Below are 20,466 nucleotides of genomic sequence, written 5' to 3'. Positions count from 1 at the left end.
AATCCTGACCCAGAGCTGTGATTTGTCTGAATAAATGTTATTTCACAGTCCCACTGAATTCCATTTTACATTTTTAATATGTAATGTAGAATACATGGCAACTATTATCTCTAGAAACAGAAAGGTAACTTTATAACAGATTTTTAACAAGCCCTATTGTGTTGCCAAAATTTAATTCACTTCCAAACGTCTACACTGTGCTTTGCAGCACTGAGCTTCTGAGTGACTTGACTTCGTTTGGATTCAGTTAACAACTTGTTTAAAGGTGTCAACCCTGCAACTGTTCCAGCGCAGTTCAGTCGCTACCGGTCTGCTCAGTACAAGTCGGCGTGAATGACAGCAGAAGGAACTAATGTGAGAGTGAGGCTGAGTATAAGGGGCGACACGGTGGTGCAGTCATTAACACTGCTGCCTCACAGCAAGAAGGTTCCTGGTGCAAATCTGTGTGGCTGTACCTGTGTGGGTTTTTTTCTCCAGGATTCTGGTTTTCTCCCACATACCAAAGACTTGCATGTTAGGTTAATTGGTGACTCTAAATTTGCCACAGGTGTGAGCCTGTCTCTGTGTTAGCCCCTGCAATAGACTGGCGTCCTGTCCAGAATGTACCCCGCCTATCACCCACTGACAGCTGGAATAGGCTCCTCTGTTATCTTGTTGTTTGGAGCAGTGGGGTGGGGATGGTGATCTCAACTTTAAAGAGTAATGTAAAATCAGCATTGCTAAAAAAAAGGGAATGTTTCACTGCCCTTACTGAAGCTCACTAACACATTTCCACCAGGTGCAGGGTGTTTCACAACACAACACATCTTTAGGAATAAACAACACATTTGTCGATTACTCCATCCCCTCAGAAACGTCTGGAACATTTAGACATAAAAGTCAAAGTCATCTTGTCCTGGGACTAATGTAGCCACTTTGTAAGGAGGTTGCAAGGTTGGGTGGTGTAACCCTGCAGCAGACTTTGAGCCAGAACTCCAGGGTTTGTCCACCCTCCTTCTGACACTATTGTTTTAGTTTAGTAAGAACTCTTTCACTTGCTTTTGGGGTTAGGTATTAAGCAACCCAAGTTTTGGGTTAAAACACAGGCATTCATTCTATAAAACACATTTCCCACTGGAAAACATTTCCTCTGCCGCCACCATTTTCAGCTTCCATGGTGACAAACCTTGCCCTGCCAATACATTGCACGAATACAGTAGCATAGAGAAAATAGGAAGATGGGTGTAGCAGAAAGAGGAAGAGTAAGTACACAGTGTAGCTGTACTGCTCAATGTTACTGTTGTAACACAGTAGATGCTGCTGGGAGACGGATGTGTATGGAGACTTTATAGGCAAATCCAGCATGCAATTTTAATTAACTAACTGCAGTTTGATGTCTGACCGTCAGTGCAGCAGTGATATATGTGGAGGGATTCCTCATTTTTAGGAGAGACCTTCACTAGAAAATGCTGCAGGAAATCCTCTAGCCTAAATTCACTTTTTGCAAAATTCTAGCTGAAAAAATTAGGTCACCTTTAAATAGCTATTAGGTTAAGGTGAGCGCTAGGAGATGGCCACACTTTTTATGTACTATATGTCCTTTAGTCCATTAAAAGTCATCTGTCCATGAACTCCTCCTTAACAGAACTGCAGTGGGACAGATTATCAAATACATGAACACACTAAATACACTCACATTCCTTCTGAAGGAGAAGATTTGTCTGCTGCACTGTGTAAATTTTTTGTTATTTCAACAAGAGCAACTGAGAAAAGCCCAGCTTATGTCCAGACTGGCAACATCAGCCCTGATCCTCGGGGACAGCCTCCTGAGCTGTATTACCACAATCTAATAGCCACACACAGCCAGAGGCAACACATGATCCAGCCTTCTGTGCGTCAAGCCCAACTCTATCTGCTTAGATGAAGTAGTGTGTTTGGCCTATCCCCCTGCCTTGCTCTCTGCCCCTACTTGTATTGATTTTTAGTGGATAATATACATGACACAACGCAAAGAAAAAGCTAAACAGTAGATGTACAAAGATCTACATAGATGTACATGACAAATAATTTAATGATGTCACCTTATTATTTTGAAACCACCTTCTCATTAAGGTGCTTAGTTTGTTGCAGGCACTCTAACAGAAGGCATTTACACTTCTTGTGTATCTAATAAGATTAATCACAGCTGTATTCAGTTTTGCAGGTATTGCAGTGCCAAAGCCCTGCTGTTGTGCCTGCTGGCTCACTGGCATTATTTAACGACACACCTAAGTGGAAAGGCGCCGTCATTAATGCTGTTAGTTACACTTGTGCATTTTAGGAAATAACAAGTCAAAACCTCTGTCAGGGAAAAGGTTATCATTAAACAAACAGATCCCCAGTTGTAGAGACGTCCACATTTTGACAGCAATTTGCTAATATCTCTAAATTTGGAGTTTAACCTTCTGCCGGCCTAATGGCCCCCATTACACCAGCTACAATTCACAGCAAATAGAACTGAATATTCACCATTACAGCAGACTGGAGTGAGTGCTGTGTAGCAGTATGGTAAGTTGTCTCTATGTGCACTGGGAGGTACAGCCACAGTGCTGCACTCACAGCTGCAGGTAATTCACTGATCAGCACTAATGTGTATTTATTTCTCCTGTAGTGAGGCTGCTGCCTCCTTTACTGATTACACATCTGAGAATTATCACCTGGACCAGGCTGCACCAGCTATCCATCACCAAGTTTGTGTCCTAGACTACTAGAGAAGCACCCTTTTATAAGTCTAGGCGTAACAACTCATCCATTTCTTCATATATTATACACCATGTGAGAGCAGGACTGTGTGCCTCCTGTACCTACTCTTGGATGCACTGCTTCAAACTGTATATAACTGTGTGGATGAAGCATAGGTTTCTGAGGAGCCATTTTGAATTTCTGCCTGTGGGAGGCTCTGACCTTCACCATGTAAGCAGTCATACTTTGCCTAAACTCCCGGTTAATCCAAATACAGGCAAAGAGGTGGGGCTGAGGTAAGTAGGCAGTCCTAATGCGAGACAGCGTCCACCGGTCATTTGAAGTCTATAATATTGCATTTCTTTTTTATTATTGCGAAGTTTTCAAATAATTAAAACAAGTGAATTAAGTTGTCATAATAAAAGAACTAATCTACAGAGGCTACAACATGTTTGTTTTTTCCTATTAAGTTGAATGTGTTATGATGGGAGTCTATGGCAATTCACTCACTTTGAGAGCTAGCCCCCAGAGGCTGTGGAGGGGACTGCAGTTTTTGATACTTCACATAGGCTTCATTTGTCAGGGCTGGAGGTTACTGCTTGCTTCCAATAAACCTTCTTCAAGAACTGATGGATCACCTTTTGCCTAATATGAATTACCCAATGACTGACTACCAATGTAGTGAGCATATCACTGTTTTATAAGCCTGAGTCTTGCATAATCCACTGCATACACTTGACTTTGTCACTATATGTCAATGCCTTTCAGTTAAATCATGAGACTTGCAATTGCAATGCAATTGGATCATATGGGAAAAGAACCGTACTGTACTGAAAACACTGGGATGATTGACAGTCATAACAGTCAACTGCTATAAATCTAGCAGTCAAAAACCCTATATAATGCAAAATGTTATAAAAATAAAGTATGGTGTTATTTAAAAAAAATAGATACAACTAGAATAATAGTGTGAGTTCTAGAAGGGGAAAAAATTGAGATGTGAAACACGCCACTGACAACAGCAATAAGAGACACTCTGTGGGATATGAAGACATCAAAGGAAGAAGCACACAAGGAAATTAGCAGACTAATGATCTGTATCAACACTTTTAGAAGCAGAATAAACCATATCAAGTAAGGGCTTTTATGATGCATGTGAAATGACAGCCACGACAAGTTGAGTTAAACTCAATGAAGTTTGGTGGCTTGTTGCATGTACATGTACATGGTGGACCATGGCTTTTTTATACACATATTTGGATTTATTTACACAAAGTTATAACCATGAGTGTGGTTATACACATAATGAAGTGGATTGTATGGCGATATGGCTATAAATATTATTTTACTACTTTTTGAAATCAATGCACAGACATGGACAGCGAGGCAATCTGTATATAGTCTCCAGCCATGGCAGAGGTTGAATGAAATATTCATAAATGTAATTGCTTTACAATATCTATGTGTCTTACCGGCACTGTAGAAGCGGTCCAGCTTTTCCCATAAAGGTTCATCTTCTCGCTGGAGATTGGACAGTTTGAGGGGTTCATAGATGGAGCCTGAGGAAGAACAAATCTATTACACACAAACAGATCCAAATACTGCCTTAAAATACCCCAAAACTCTGTCAATGGTCTTAAGCATGTTTGTTCAATTAGCAGTGACTTGTAAAATACCTTCAAATGTTCATAATTTCCAATGAATACAAAAAAAAGACAGCGTAGAAAATAAACAATTGACATGCCATCAACATATTCTGCTTTTCACTGCAACACATCACACCACGAAGGGCTCAGCAGCCAGCACACACAATAATATTCAGGCCCACAGCTACAAATCTGAATTGTAATGTGGCTCGCGAACAGATATTTCCCTCTGAGCTGAGAGAAAGTGAGAGAGAGCGAGAGAGAGAGTTTGAGGGATACCCCATCTGTTAGACTTTCTCTATTTTCAGACACTTTTCACTTTACTGAGATTTACATTTTAATAGGTTCGACCTTGGGTCAATACCACAGGTACTGAAAAATTCACATTCTTACTGATATTAGCATAATTTTCATCAGCTTAAAAGTTGCAGGGGACAAAGCCAATCCATCTCTTTTTAAACATAACACTTTAAAAGTCCAATTTTCCATTTTTTCAAATTTCAAACATGAGATCAGTCAAATGTGAGCTGTCAGAGTGTAGTCGGTTTCAAATAATCCAAAGACTGCCTTCAATGATGTAGATATGACTTCATTAAAACTGTAAATTTACCACTTTATACCACTCCAGCTACACTATCAACAGGGTCAACTTACAGAGGCTTATGGGTAATCCTCTATTTTGCAAATCGGGGTTCTCCAACGGCTCAAAAGAGCTGAAGCATGTAACCGTAAGATGATTTCCAGTTCACCTAGAACACCTACAAGTGTCTCGTGTGCACACGTCTTTACCTATGTCCTCCCTGGCCTTGTGTGTGAGCACCGTTTTCCACTACTTACCCAGTCTGTGAACTTTCCGATGGGACCGGGTAATCGCAGCCACTGAAGCGGCCATTCTCAAAAGGTGAATTTAAGGCCAATCGTCTCTCTCAGCTAAATCATAAATCTACAGCAATTCACAGGAAGGAGTTAGTAGCACAGAGTTAGATTATTTTTTTTCTAAGACATGCATGAATCAACAATGAATCACACCATGGAGTGATGATGATCATGAACAACATGCAAGAGATCACAATGCATAGTATGTGTTTAGGAATGTTATCATAACCTGTGACCGATACATGATGAATTACTACATTATGATACTGTAATTATACAGAAGAAGGAAAAAAACTACATCTCTAAATTAGCACAGTATGTTCAGATTATTGCCCTTTATGCTTCCTGACATACACTTCAACATGCTACAGAATGTTGTGAACAGTGCTGTCACATTAAAACTGGGACAACAGATGATTACAACCCAGTTTCCAAAAAAAGATAGGACACTGTGCATAATGTAAGACATAATGCAATGCTTTGCAAATCATATTTAAAAAACAAAGGCTTGTTTAAATTTGTTTTAGAAGGAGGCAACAGCAAACTAGGCAAACTGATGCTGGTAAAATATTCCACAACTAAAGTGGCAACAGGTGATTAACATGGTTGGGTATGTTATAATGTCCACCTATCCTGCTGGCAGAAATAAATTCTGAGATCATAACAGGATGCTCAGCTGTATCTGGTTGCATCTTGGGACACATATAACTATGTCACAGTGTGTGACAAGGCTGTCCCTTTTAAACAGTGTATTTCTTACCCAAAAAAGAATGCATCAAACATATCCTAGGTGGCACAACGTATCCCGGGGTTAATCAAGTGGTTTATTTATTTATTTATTTTAACTATAGAATACAAGAGACTCTAGCAACTGAACTCTAAGTACTAAAGGCAGGTTGCAAGTGGACAGGGGCATAGATGTTGTAATAAACAGGAAGTCTTCCACAGTCTCTCTAGACCATCTTTTGTTACAACCCTTGGTGCTTGGTGCTTTAAGGTCACACCTCAGGAGACTACATCCTACTTGCTCCATTAAATGACCTTAAACACAAAAGTATGTACTTCTTAGGTTCTTGATGATGAATACTAGAAGTAAGAGGTGGATCCTTAGACATTAAAGTACAGCTTAAGTTTTTCAAAATAAAAGATGGAGGGGGTGTAATTACTCTGAAAGAAAGTTTGGGCATATAGTTTTAATTTGATAAATATCTATCGATCTACCTATCTATCTATTCCTCAGGTAAAATTAAAAAAGAAGAGAGATTTTATTTTCTATGAAACATAATATTATTAAAAGATTCAGGCAAAATGTTACTGGACATTGTTTAAGCCTGCACTTCCAATGCCAGCATTCATCAAGGTGTGGGGAGGCATCTGTGAATGTGCCATCATTGTAGAATGACATAATCTGTACAGGTTTTCTTGGAATGTAGACTTCACCTCATCCAGATAACGTCCTTTTGCAGGATGGACTTGCTTATTTTAGCAAAACACTGTCAAATGGCCTATCTTATTCTGTATGCACTAAAACATGCACAACATGATTCCATAGTAAGAGTGCTAGCCCAGTGCTAAACATCCATCTGTTCCCATTTGTTTGTTTACTGCTGGTATCAAATTTAAAATGAGTCAAGTGACAAGTGTCCCAACTTTTTTTTGGAAACAGTGTGGTTATATAAAAAGTCAAATGTGACTTTTACTGCATAACTAATGTATTGACAACTGTAGTTCTGCTAATATGAATATTTTTCGGTAATGTTTTGCCCCAACATAAACAATAAACACCCTCCTGAGTTTAAAAATGAGGTAACTTGTCTGTCACAATACCAAACTGTTAGCTAACAGTGTGCAGCTCTCACAGGTCCACACAAACCCTGTTGATAATACTTTAACACAGCACAATACATTTAACTGTGGGGGAGATGTAAACAGCGATTAGAGACCTGGTGAGGAGCTCTTAAAATAGCCCCAGAGTGCTGCACATTTACACCTCTGACCTTTCATGCTTGTGCCGTCACTGCAGTGGACAAATGTCAGTGTAAATGGAATGATCAAGTCAAATCTAGCACCGTGTTTTACAGGCGAAACAAACACAAGCCCGCTCACAACAGAAACAATCGGGCATGTAACACTGTATGACATCATGCAAAGTAATAAGTCAGACCTGATCTTTTTGATCGGGCTTTGAATTCCAGGAGTTTCCAGCCGACATCTGCTAGGCTCGCCATGTTTACACACACTATAAAAATAGACAGAAATTTAAAGGGTTTCCGACGTTCTTCCTTCGAAATAAAACAATGAGGCTCCAAAAGAGCTGTTATGAACAAATAAAAAAAATAAATATTTGACTAAAATAATTTAAAACTCATTTCCTAGTTCATGCTAATGTCATGAGAATATTACATTTATCATAATTTATGTAGTTATTTCCCAGTTTCAAAAACAGAAAACATTTATTTTGAAAGGATACTTCCTTTTTTCCGAATTACCTCCCGCTAACTTTAAAAAGCTCTCCTCAGCTCTGAACTGTCAAATTACCCGTATGCGCGACACTGACGTAAATACGGAAACACTAATATGAAATTGCTTATCCTTATTTTTATCAGATTAGTTCCCCGTATTTCCAAATAATTAGAAAAGTGAAAGCACGAGTTTATATTTGAGATCGATGTTTAAAGTAATACGCCATTATTTCAAAAGCAGCTGCCATTATATCCTGCGGTAAAGCGTTGTGCCGTATTACGATTGGTATTGTTTTGAGGAGCTGTACAGGCAGAAGGATGTGGATATTTAAATTAAGTACTTTGGCGTTTTTGCTGCTTGTTTTGGGACAAAATAACACATTTGCTCTTCAGGATGTAACGGCCGACCTTTTCGGTGGTGTAAATAATGGGACTGTGGCAGCGTTTGGGGATTTTAACTCGGATAAACAGACTGACATCTTTATCATCAGAGAACGTATGTTATTACTTCCGTACATTTCGTTGTGGCGTGATAGCAAATTAATAATTTGTTTGGCCATGTATAGTGTCTTTTTATGATTATAATGTAACTGTGTGAGTGAATCAGCGTTGAGTAACACGGACTTTTTTGTTATCTAAACGTTTCAGAGTCTGAATTGGTGATATACTTGGCTGACTCAAAAGCACCCTATTTCAAGCCCAAGGTTCACATCAGAAAGGACAATTTACCAAGGTAAAAGTCTGACTGTTGTGTTTATGTGTTTTAAATAATTCCTGTTACATTAATTCGCAACACGTTCTAAATGTTTGTCAGTACTGAAGATGTGACTCACCCTTCAGGGCTGTGTTTACTCTCTAGGAGGGAGCTTGTTTAGAGCAGATGAGAAGCTCATTTTAACAAACTCCTTTCTGTTTCAGGGACACACTTATCACCAGTGTGGTTCCTGGAGACTATGATGGAGACTCTCAGATGGACGTCCTTCTTACATCTCAGACCAAAAATAAGAAGGAATCCGTTTTCATCTTTTGGGGGAATAATCAGACTTTAGGTACGGCTCTGACAGGGAATGGGTGATGAGGGTGGGCAGGTTCAAGGCTTTCCTCACTTTCCCCCTTTTCCACAGTAAAAACCCTGGTATGTGACAATGGGTGATGCTAAATATTAGCTGTTAGTTGTTATGGATTTAGAGATTGTAGGTGCAGGATGACTCTTATACAGTCATAGTTACTGGATACTAACTTTATAGTACATTTACTATAAGCTGGTTGTTCACCTCTCAGTCAGCATCGTAAGGTGTGACCATCTGTTGCAGTCTGAAGACAAAATGCTTGATTCTTATGTTTAAACACGTTTTGCTGAGCTTGGTAAGGATGTGTGCGCTGTGGAAGGTAAACCAGGAGGGCTCTGCTCTTGTGACTTTGCCGTGTTGTCTCATTTGTCTTCTTATGTATGTGTATGTATGTATGTGTTATGTATATGTATGTGACAATGGGCGATGCTAAATATTAGCTGTTAGTTGTTATGGATTTAGAGATTGTAGGTGCAGGATGACTCTTATACAGTCATAGTTACTGGATACTAATAGAATATAGATGTTGTTATTAGTATCTATTGTTATGGAGAATAAGCATGGCATATTATATTATCTCATTTGGATTTGTAATTTTAGAATTACATAAAATGTAACTTAGTTAATTAGTAACTTTTAGTTTTACATTTTTTTCTCTTTGTTCGTAGCTACTGATCTGATCTGAACCAAGTTAACTCTGTTTAGCCTAATATAACAATTAAACCTACTTTTCTGTTCATGTTCTTTAGATCTGAGTGGATGGGTCATGCTGAATAAGACCTTTACAGATCAACCTCTTATTATGGAGTAAGTATCAGATCTTTTCAGTAGTTCTACATTTGCATATTTACTTTAAAACACATTTTAAAAAATCCATATTAAAGAAAACATGTTTATAAGCCTATCGCATATGGAATATCTTTTATTAATGCACATGTATTCAAACAACTTATTATGCCAGTATATTTTATATTTGCCTTCAGATTGACCATTTATTAGAGCTACAGTTCACATTTCTGACTATAAATAAACCTGAATATGAGTACTTATATTAGCAAAGCATTACTTCATAGAAAATGTAACTAACAAAGTCAGCACTCAATAAAGTGTTGTGCTCTTTCCACAGCTTCAATGGGGACATGATCCCAGATATTTTTGGGGTCACTGACTCACTCCTTCCTGAAGTTTGCTATCTTACAAACAGGTAATGCCAGTTGCACACTGTTCCCTTTCTGTGTTTCTAACACTCTTATACCTTGAGTTAATTTCTAAAACACACAGCTTTTTATATCCTTCTGTTGCTTTATGTTTTTTTTCTCCTCCCATTTAGGATTCAAATGTGGCAGAATGCACTGAGTTCACCTGTCAAAATGCACATCCCTCACTCCAACGCTTTCATTGACCTCAACAAGGACTTCACTGCTGGTGAGTCAGTCATGTTTAAAAAATGCCTAACCATGAGAAACAAATGTAAAATGCTTCTGGCATTTCCAGAGCACACAGAGTGCTTGTCTTCTCTTCTTGAGTGCAGTTTAAATTTGACCAGACTGCTTTTTGGCATATGCAGTGCTGTCATCTACCTGCTAAACATTTTGGGTTGTTTAGGACAAATAATAGAGCACTAATTAATTAATTAAATTAGAAGCAGCTGGAGATTTAAATATGTGGTATTTGATACTGAGATATCGAGGTTTAATGATAGAACATGGTAGGTGGTTGGTATGTTTTTCCCCATTATTTCTCTGAAAAATGGCATTTCTGCAGGGGGACAAAGATCCTTGTCTCTCTTTAAAACCTATTATTTCCTAATTCCTTTCTTAATGTTCATCTTCTCTTTGCATGTTTTTTGTTCAAGTATTTTCTAACCCTGAACATGTCAATGAGCAGAGGCATACAGAAACAAACATGATGTCCTGAACTGAGTCCCTAAATCCTGACAAGATTGTTTTATTTTGTGGCTTATTTCTCTGCTATGGGCTGTTAGTGTTTCACTTCATGGATCAATAAGGGGTATTAATGTGTTAGGAGAAAGTTACAAACAAAACAAGACAAATGGAGTTTGAGTTTCTAGACACAAAAATGGAACCAAGCAGTGCTGAAATTACTAATCCTTTGGGGTACCAGTTTTTGATTCTGCACATTTAATTATACAAAGCCCTCTAAGGACCAACATGCCTTTGGCTCAACTGCTACTTTTGATCATACATGTCTCTTCTCAAAACCTAAAAGGCTTTTGTTATATAGTCCTGCCTTGTGTTACTGTAAATTGTAGAGATCAGTGTCTCTGTTAGTTGAAAACCTAACCTTCGGGTGTGTGGAGACATAAAATCCATGTAATCCACTTACTAAATATACTATATGTAAAAGTGGATTACCATATTTTAGGTTGTGCCAGGTTTTTTAAGTGTTTCTGGATCAATGCCGTGTAAGACTGTTGGTCTTACAAACATTAAAAAAAGTTGTTTTGTATAGAGTTTCCCCAGAGGGAACTTTAAAAACCACGAGAAACCAAAACACAGAATTAATACCACCAGTTTTTACCTTCAAGGGAGAAAATGGAATCAGTATTTTCTTCCCCAGTGAATGAAGAAATCACCTCATCCTTGTTTTACAGCATCTCTCTCCCGTCCTTCAGCTCACCAAGTGTAGCGCTGTCACTTAGACTTATGGGAGGATTTTTTTTTTTTATTCCTCTGGAAACTAATCCTCGTGTTTAAGGTAATCAGAAAGGATTTAGTCATGTCATACTCTCTGCAGGTATCTTTTTGTGCAGTGAGGTTTTATTCCCTGGACTGTCACAGTTTAACCAGAGCAGATTTTAATTCATATTTAATCTGTTTAGGGATTATGAGAAAGTCAATAAACTTTCACTTTTGTGGCTGACTTGAATGTATTATAGATGTGTTTGAATACAAATTGCAATGTGCTTACATCATTTGTTTGCATTACTTTATGAAGTCCAACTAAATGGTGTGTTTGTCGGCCTGTCTTGTTGGTTGGTCTGCTGCAAGGAATCATGTATTGCCATGTATATGCATGTGCACAAAAGCATAAAGGGATGATGATCATTCCAGCAAATCCTTGTGACTTGTTAAGTGCACTCAGCTGTGTTCACTTTGCCTGGGTGAATGTGTTGCATAGAGTGTGAGGAGGGAAACCAGTGGGAATCTGATGGATGCCAGATATTTTGGGTAAAGTAAAGAGGAAAGTAGGAAGGAAGTGATGGAAAGAAGCTGGAAAGGATGGAGGAAAGAAAAGACAGGCTGGACATATAAAGGGCAGAGGAAGAATGGGAGGGGTGGGGGAAGCAAGATGATGGGTGAGTCTTCAGTATGGCTCAATGTCTTCTGTGACACCTGCTCCTCTAAGCTGTACCGGCTGCAGCATCACAGTGTGGCTTCAGCAGCAAGAGCGTTTCAGAGATGCTCTGATTCCTGCTTGTTAGCCAATGGATGAGTTGTAAATGAGAAATTAATGCTTACAAAGAAGAAAATATGGCATACAATTTCAAATAATTTGTCAACAAATTATTTACTTATGATTCAATTTTGCATTTAAATGTGAAATTGAATCTATAAAGACAGTTTAGCCAGTGTGTAAACAGAGAAGCAGATCTTTAGGATGTATTCAGGGACTGTAAAACAGACAAATATTGGCTTTAAAAGATACATTTTGCGATGCAGATAACAGCTGTTGCATTTCTGTATAAGATATACTTAAAAGCCTACAAGCAGTAAGTGTATCACTGTCAAGCTGTGTACAACAATTTTCTTTCTTCATCATATAGTCATCATTTGGGGATTTAGTATTCTGTGTTTGTGTAGACGCTTTAAAACTCTAAAATCTTAATTAAGACACAGATTTGAAGCGCTCCAGGGGAAAGGGGTAAAACAATTCAAAATGTAAATTGCATTAATGGAGAAAATAAGAGATTCCTCAGAAGATTTGGAGGAAATCTGTATGCAAAGTTCCTTTATTGGTCTGTAACAGGGGAACTGTAAGCCCAAAATGATCGATGTGTTTGAATAGGTCTAATAATTATCAATCGCTAGGCAGTGACATTAAGTAAAAGTCCCAAAGTGGAGCAACTTATGTCTTATCATTTTGAACAAGGTCCCTATGTTGTCCCCTCTCTCACCTACCAGCACAGTAATACAGTGAGGTATTTTGTTAGTGGTTCAAGGAGGATGAGGGCTGTTTCAGGGCCGTGTCATGACTCCAATCTAGTCCGGTGTCATTGCTGTAAACAGACCCACAGAGCTGTATTGGCTGACCTCACTACATCAGCACTGCCAGCAAAAAAAAAAAAAATCTGGAATTGTTTCCTGGCCAGTGTCAAGGCCTCATTTAGCTCGCTTATAGGACACTCCAGCCAACCAACCTGGCTTCGACATATTGCATATGGCTCATAATCTCTTTTGTTACTATCATCCTCCGCCAGCCAGTGTCTCTAACAGCATTGCATTCGTAGCAGCTTTGTGTTCAGGCTCTTTTGTTTCCCAGTTATTTTGTCTGTGCCCTTGCACACCGAGGGATTTCAGGTCTCTTTAATACAGTTTTTTTCCTGCTCATTGGGTGACTTTTGTCCTTTTTTTATACATACATAGTGTAAGGAGCCAAGAGGGTAAGGAAGGACAAGACAAAGGAACAGCTAACAATTCACATGCATTTAAGTGAAGTTTAGCGGTCCACTGGGAGGAATGAGAAATGTCATCAACATTTTGGTCCCCAAGCTACTTGTTGTTAACCATTGAAAATGTGGTTGCTACAAAACAAAAGCAATACATTACTTTTTTACACCACAGAAGCAAATGTATCATTAAGGTCTGAGCTGGATTTATATGTGTAGTGGTTCTGTTCTTGTTACTTGTCACCACAGTGACATCTAATTAGCAGAAAAACTGCTTTCGCTACACCGCCAGGAGCTTCATCCTTAATACAATAGACAGCTGATGTGAGCAGGTGCTTCAATAGCCCTCACAGCTTCTGTAATCATCAAAGCCAAATGACCACAGGAGATGTCCTTATCATTTCAATAGTGTACACGGGGAGTATTCATCCTCTGAAGATCTGACTCTGGTTCAGGATCACGGTTTCCCACCAGGGCCACATCCCATCATGTCAATGCAGAAAGAGCACCGTAAGACAGGAGCATGATAAGAACATGTTTTAGGGAAAGAGGTAGTGATTGCAAAGTAATTATAGATACCATTTTGGAGGAAAAAAAATGTGCACAGCAATACTGGCATAAGGATCCATTGCTAGGCAACAGATATGGTAATGCTCTGTGCAGCATCCAATTAAACTACCTCTGTGTTGAAGTGGCTTGTTGATTGTCTGACTAATAATGTGGTGGAGCTGGTGGCATAGGGGAAAGGACAGATTTGCCACCTAACAAGGGTGGCCAAGAAGAAACGATTATACAGGGATTAAGTTTACATTTGGCGAGGCATTTTTTAATAGCTGTTTTGGAATCAGTATACTGAAAGGGACATGTACAGAGTGAGGGAGGATATGCACAACAACACAACTTCTTTACTACATAAACAACAGCATATTTTCTATCCTTTTTAACCAAAACATTCCACTTCTAAAAATTTAACACGTAGCTGTTCAGATGTCAATATGCCTAGTTTCTAGATTTCACTGCGGTTAAAAGCTGCTATAGTGTAGATAAAAGGCAAAAGAAATATTTATTTGGCTTATTTTGAAATACCTAAAGAACTGCTGTCATTTCAGTAAACACATTCCTTCACTGTCAAAACAGAAAAGTACATCTTTCAGTACTAACACCTTGGCACCTGAAACCATGTGTATCTTTATTAACACAGCAGGAGCATTCACCACTCTTCCTCACGTTCCTATGACCTCACCTTAAAAAGAGTTTGTGTGAGCTCATTTAGAGCTTCTGGTGTGATCAGCCAGCTCTTTGAGGTGTATAGTTTGCAGCATCTCCGCATTCATTGGAGCTGGCACAATGTCAAATGGGGAGACTATTTTGGTAGACATGGGTGAAGGAATAATAGGAGTAAATGTGGTAGAGCATTTTCCCACTGATATGATTGACAAGGGGACGGAAGCCTGAGGTTATAGTCCCATGTTACAATCCCAATTACAATCCCTTGTTTAAAAAAAAAAGTTATAGCTACTGATGCTGGTCATTTCTGTTAATAATAATAATCTTTGGTAATAAAAAAAAAAACTCCATTGCAATCCAAATCAGTCACATGTATGTTACCGTTTAGCCATGCTAAAATGTTGTATTGATGACTGTAAATCTATTGATTGATTCAGACAGAAATATCCCACCATGTATAACAGAATGAATAATGATCATCTGCCATTTCCTGATTTTAGTAACAAAAAGCTAACAGTATTTTCCAGGCTAAAAATGTAGTGCAGACACTCAGGGATCCAAGACGATTAGGTTAAAACTGCAAGTGTGTTATCTAATATGGCAGAGTGCCTGCAAAACAAAGACATGCTAAACAGATACTATCAGCCTCACTTACACTCTGTGATGGACTAGAGTGAGTGAGTGAGTGAGTGAGTGAGTGAGTGAGTGAGTGAGTGAGTGAGTGAGTGAGTACAGCCACATTGCATTAGGGATGCATATTTAATGCTAAATAATGGCTGGCAACATGCACCCATCCTAATGGGTAAATACAATATACTTAGATCATAACATATGCCAAAAAGCATATATTGTGCTCAATATCTATGGAGAGAAAAAAATGTGACTCAAAGGTCTGAAGTCTTACTCTAGCTCTAGATACTCTAGCCCTATTTTGGTCACTATATAAGATGAAGAGAACATATAAGTTCTCCGGTTGGTTTTCAGTATAAGATGCTGTGGTTGCATGGTTTCTTAGAATACTGACCGTACCTCCAGGACATAATTATTCTATTTTTCATGTAAAGGCACACACTTGGCTCGCTTGACAAGCACTGTCAACCTTGTTTGTAGTATTTTATTTAGGTGACTACATATTGTTTTCTGCAATCGTTTTAATATGTAATATGCCCTCTGCAAATTTAATTAGTTTGCGCAAACTGCAGAGTTTTTAGTCCTAATACGATGTGTATTGCTCTTGATGATGGCACACTTCACTGATGTTGTTCACACACACTTCCTTCCAGCTGTGGAATGAGCTTTCCCATGCTTGTTACCACAGTTCTCTTCACACACACACGCAAACACAAAGAAAATGATAAAATGATGAGCAAAATAGGACGGAAAGTGTATGTGTATGGGAGGGTTTGGCCATAATCCTCCCCATAGCTACTGCACCTACGTTTGTTCCTTGTAATGGTTTTAGGAGATTATTTCTTCCGGGAATAGCATTGCTCTATTCTGCGTTTGTGTGTTTTGCTGTGTTTGTGAATGAGCCGTTTTGATGGATCGGGGTAGAAGTCACACTGTGTGGAGTAGGGCTACATATTGGCTTAGAGACGGATTTATTCTGCGGAGCTTTACACTTTGTTCCTGGCCTGGATTCTGCATTTTTATCTGAACATGTTTTTGTTTTGTGTGTGTGTGTGTGTGTGTGTGTGTGTGTGGTTTATCAGTGTCTTGATGGTTATTTATTTCAGTGCTAACAATGCTGTGGGTATGGTTGTGGTATAGAGTGTGCATATTCACATGAATCACATGCATTGACATTGACAGACAGCATTTCTCTTTTTTATTGAGTGCTATGACAAAGTTACCAAGCCAGTCATGTTGTAGCCTCTGGGAAAAAATCTCTCACAAAGAAAAGCATCTTTCAACCCTCACAGCCTGTTTCAGAACTGAGGAGTAAAAAAAAAAGTCGACTGTCATCTTTCACTGCATTAACAAGTGGAGTGTATGTGATATAGTAGCAGTGCAAATGTATTTTTTTTTAAGGTTTTCTTCTGTTCCATCTTTCGACATATAGTCAATCGTCTTTGTGGGCTTTGGGCAAGTTTGGAAAAGCTCGTTTCACAGTCGGCTGGTTCTTTGCTTGGAGAGGGACAGGGCCACATATCAATGGAGGTGACCAGAGAAGATTCGCCTCCAACCCTGCGCAGTCCCCTGCCTGCTGTCCCACCTCTTAAAGGGATACTCTGAAATTGTACATTTCACTATACATTTTGAGGATATAGTAAAAAGCATTCTTTCACAGTCATGCAACATGTTGTTTTTATTATGTAACTGCTTAGTAGTAGTAGTTTCTTTGACATAGACTGTTCGATGCAGAGCTGTGCCTTTAGGAGTAAGTTGTCCCTTTTAAACAAGCAGGAGGGGTAGTCATAGAGCCAATATGGTGTCTATAGAAAGGGAAAAGCTTGCACTACACACTGATGCTGCATTCCCTCTGGAATGTGGTGGCAGTACACCTATATTTGTGGTTCTGTGTGCACAAGTTAAGCAAAGCAAAAGCAGCATAATAAGTGGATCTCATTAGCAGTTAATGAAATGCATTTACATTTAATATTGAGTATTTATGGTTGTATTCACTTAATAAATGAGCTAAATGACCTACTTTCTCTAGAGAATTAGCTCATGGACAGATGCTCTAATTCTTTTATTAGAACTTGTGGTATAATTCACAATTCATTGTTGTTTTTAATGATGGCAAGCAGTTTTTTTTAAAGCTGAATGCCAGGGGATTGTATTGGGAAGCATATGATGAGTATACCTGGTCTTAAAATATAATATTGTCTTGCAATTGTATTTATATAGCAATGGAGAAAGAATGGAGAAGGTTGGTAAGATTTTCATAAGCCGTCAGGCACAGATTTGGCTTTGGTTTGCTTATGAGAACAAAAGTTGGCAGCAATTATCGATAGATCAGACTTCTGCATAGCGTGCATGCTTTCAGCCTGTCTGCTTGCATCTCTCTGCTCTCTCCTCACATTGAGTGAGGTAACCCCACAGTGTCTACTGAAGGCATAGTATCTGTTTCACTGGTGATGGCTGTGACATTTCCTTCATAATGCCAAAGGCCCTCCCTTTGTCCAACTGAGGCATGGATAGCTCAAAGGGTTAAAGACACAGGCAACAAATCGATGCAAACGGTCAGACACAGAGAGCTTGACTGATAGGCTGCAGGATGGCAGTATGGACAAATATACACAAGAGCACACAAACAAGCAAAGGCAAGCGCACACACTGTGCTTTCATCCTTCTCATTTTGCTTCATTACTGTCAGCCTCATTCAAACTCGATTACAAACACACACAACAGTTCAAACACACACAAAGTGGCCATTTGTCCTCCAGCCTCCATAAACAGAGCAGTGTGATCAGCCGGCGTGGCGGTCTTCCTTCAGCCCATCTTCAGAGCAGCCCCAAGGGGATAGACCACACAACTGTGTGTCTCCACGTGTGTCCGTGCTTGTGCATTTGTATGTGTGCCCCTTTGACAGCCAGAAGGGGATAAGAGTCACAGCTTGTTTGCTGAGTAACAGGCTAACAAATAACCTGCTCAGGGGCAGTAGAGACATGAAGATGGGAGGGGATTGGCTCTCCTATCACTTTAAAGCACTGTCTACATGTTCTTCTGACCCTCTTGTCTGCTATGCCTACCCTTTTATGATATTGTATTCTTTCTTCTTCTTTTCCCCCAAAATTGTATTTTTTTTTATGCCCAAACAACATGTACAAAATCATAATGGCTTAGGGTACGTTGTGATGAGCGAGGTGACGGTACACATGCGGGGGGGGGGGGGGAAACGCAGCGTATCCGACACTAATGCAGCACTCGTGTGGCTAGCTGTCAGACCCACTCTAGACTGCTGCCTGGATAAACAAGTGCTGTTGCTGCTGGAAGGCCTTTTACAGGTACAAGGAGGGGCGGGGGGTTGTTTTGCTGCTGCGGTTACTGTTGGCCTCATGTTGCCCTTGTAGACTAGACAGGTAGAAAGATTGGACAGGACCTGCATGATAGAGTGTCAAAAATGAGTAAGAGGTGATGGGTTAAGCAGGAATTAGATGTTTATTAATATTGTAATGAGCTACTCTTGTCACTTTTTAAAATCTTCAAATCAATATTCTGTTCAAAATGGTGAAGTAGAATAGCAGTGGGAGTATTTTTTATTGTTTTTTTTTTTTCATTTTTTTGTTAGATTTTCTAAATGTGAAATTTAAGGGTACATTTCAGCTTACTCCTGTGTTCTGGCAAATCGCACCGAATCACAGCAACAGACAAAAGAAGTTAAAAGCATGAACTCTTGCTCATGTACCAGACAAATGCAACCATTTTTGTTACACAATTACAGCTTTTATCTGCTTGAACAGATGGAATTTTTAATACAAAGTGAAGGAACAATAAAAGCTATGAAAGGACTCAGGCAGTCATCCTATTCCAATAGATGTCATACGTAGGAGGCTCCAAACAATGCCCCAGTTGAGAGCATTAACGATAAAATCACTGGTTAAACTGGGGCCAGCCCTTATCCTGACTTTTTGACACTCAGTCCTGACTGTGGCTTGTTTACCCTTGTCATCTCTGCAGTTACACACTTTTTTTAATCTGTGTCTAATCTATGTAACTATTTGGCAAATGCATAACCATCCATAATTACCCAACATGCATGCTGAAAGGCTGAGTGCTGTCTATGATAATAAGATAATATGGTTGACAAACCTTTGTTGCAGGAATATGGTGGCTGAAACTGCCTCTTACTAATTGTTGATGTTGATAATGTTGTTGTTGTTAATGATGTTTAGGGTCATTATAAACATTGCATAATTGCCCGTCAGTGTTTACTGTTTTTAGTATTATGATTACTGATAGGTGTGGCATGTATGATACTGTAAATATTCTGACAGTCCAGGGATACAGTGACTAGACTTTTCTTGTGAATCGGCGCAGAGACCAACCTGTGATGCTTTGACAGCTCCGTAAATGTTCACCAGTGTTTTTTTAACAAGCTGCTAATTAGGACGTTGCAAGCACAGGCTGGCAGATTGCTCATTTTAGTGACCATTGATGAAGCTTGTGGTTGTCGAACAACATGTGAAAAAGGGTAGTATGGGTCTTTGCGGTGTAGTGAATGCATGCATGTGTGCGCTTGCATGTGTCTGTAATGTAGTGTAGGCATGAAAGAAACAGGGGGGTTGTTTGAATAGCATAATTAGGTACAACTCTGCACATAAACACTCCCCTTTCCTCCCTCTTTTACTGCTGTTCATTTAGCGAATATGCTTTTGGAGCATGTGACTCCTTCAGTTTGTAAAAAAGGTGTGTGTGTGTGTGTGTGTGGGGGGGGGTTAATACCTTTTTTTGTGGCTAGGATTCCTACTACTTTTTTCTGCTAAGGCCACATCCCCAAATAGATGGGTAGAAATCTGGTCAGTGGGGAGGCCTCTAAAGTCATTGTCATGTTCCTAAAATCCGCTTAGGACAACTTTTGCTTGCTGTCATGCTGAAAATAGCTATTACATGGTAATTTGTTCCTCTAAAGGATGCACATGGTCAGCAGCAAGCCTCAAAAGATTGGTGATATTACCTTTTTTTCCCATCAGAAACCATCCTAACCATTTACCTCTGTCAACAATGTGTTTCTAGCCACATAATTCTAGCTCTGTGCTATCCATAGATGTATAGGTGGAAACATTGTGTTTTCATATATTCCATTCATCCAGTTCTGGTGAATGTGGTACCGCAGAGGCACATGTTTCTGTAGCCTTTTGTTTTCAACACATTGATATTGAGCTTTAAGTAATTGTATTTGCATCATATCA

The 20,466-nt window shown here is 39.2% G+C and overlaps 2 protein-coding genes across 4 annotated transcripts in view; one reads left to right on the top strand and one right to left on the bottom strand.

Annotated features, from left to right (window-relative positions):
• The window catches only part of phkb (phosphorylase kinase, beta), a 76,082-nt gene extending 68,615 nt beyond the window's left edge, over positions 1–7,467 (bottom strand). For 2 of the 3 annotated variants that reach the window (XM_028401226.1, XM_028401225.1), the window contains exons 1-2: positions 7,387–7,465; positions 4,173–4,259 (exon numbers count right to left, since the gene is read on the bottom strand). In XM_028401226.1, the coding sequence (XP_028257027.1) occupies positions 4,173–4,259; positions 7,387–7,450 (151 nt within the window). In that variant the 5' untranslated portion in view covers positions 7,451–7,465. Of the gene's footprint in view, positions 1–4,172; positions 4,260–5,183; positions 5,290–7,386 lie in introns of all 3 variants that reach the window. The other variant, XM_028401227.1, reaches the window with a different exon arrangement.
• A 397-nt stretch (positions 7,468–7,864) lies between these two features.
• The window catches only part of itfg1 (integrin alpha FG-GAP repeat containing 1), a 106,266-nt gene continuing 93,664 nt past the window's right edge, over positions 7,865–20,466 (top strand). The window contains exons 1-6 of the mRNA XM_028402199.1: positions 7,865–8,180; positions 8,333–8,417; positions 8,603–8,733; positions 9,504–9,561; positions 9,881–9,958; positions 10,085–10,179. Of these exons, the coding sequence (XP_028258000.1) occupies positions 8,003–8,180; positions 8,333–8,417; positions 8,603–8,733; positions 9,504–9,561; positions 9,881–9,958; positions 10,085–10,179 (625 nt within the window). The 5' untranslated portion in view covers positions 7,865–8,002. The remainder of the gene's footprint in view (positions 8,181–8,332; positions 8,418–8,602; positions 8,734–9,503; positions 9,562–9,880; positions 9,959–10,084; positions 10,180–20,466) is intronic.

Source organism: Parambassis ranga, chromosome 3 (assembly GCF_900634625.1).
Source record: "Parambassis ranga chromosome 3, fParRan2.1, whole genome shotgun sequence".
NCBI lineage: Eukaryota > Metazoa > Chordata > Actinopteri > Ambassidae > Parambassis > Parambassis ranga.
The sequence above is the reverse complement of the archived record's forward strand: the minus strand, read 5'-3'. Positions and strand labels throughout refer to the sequence as shown.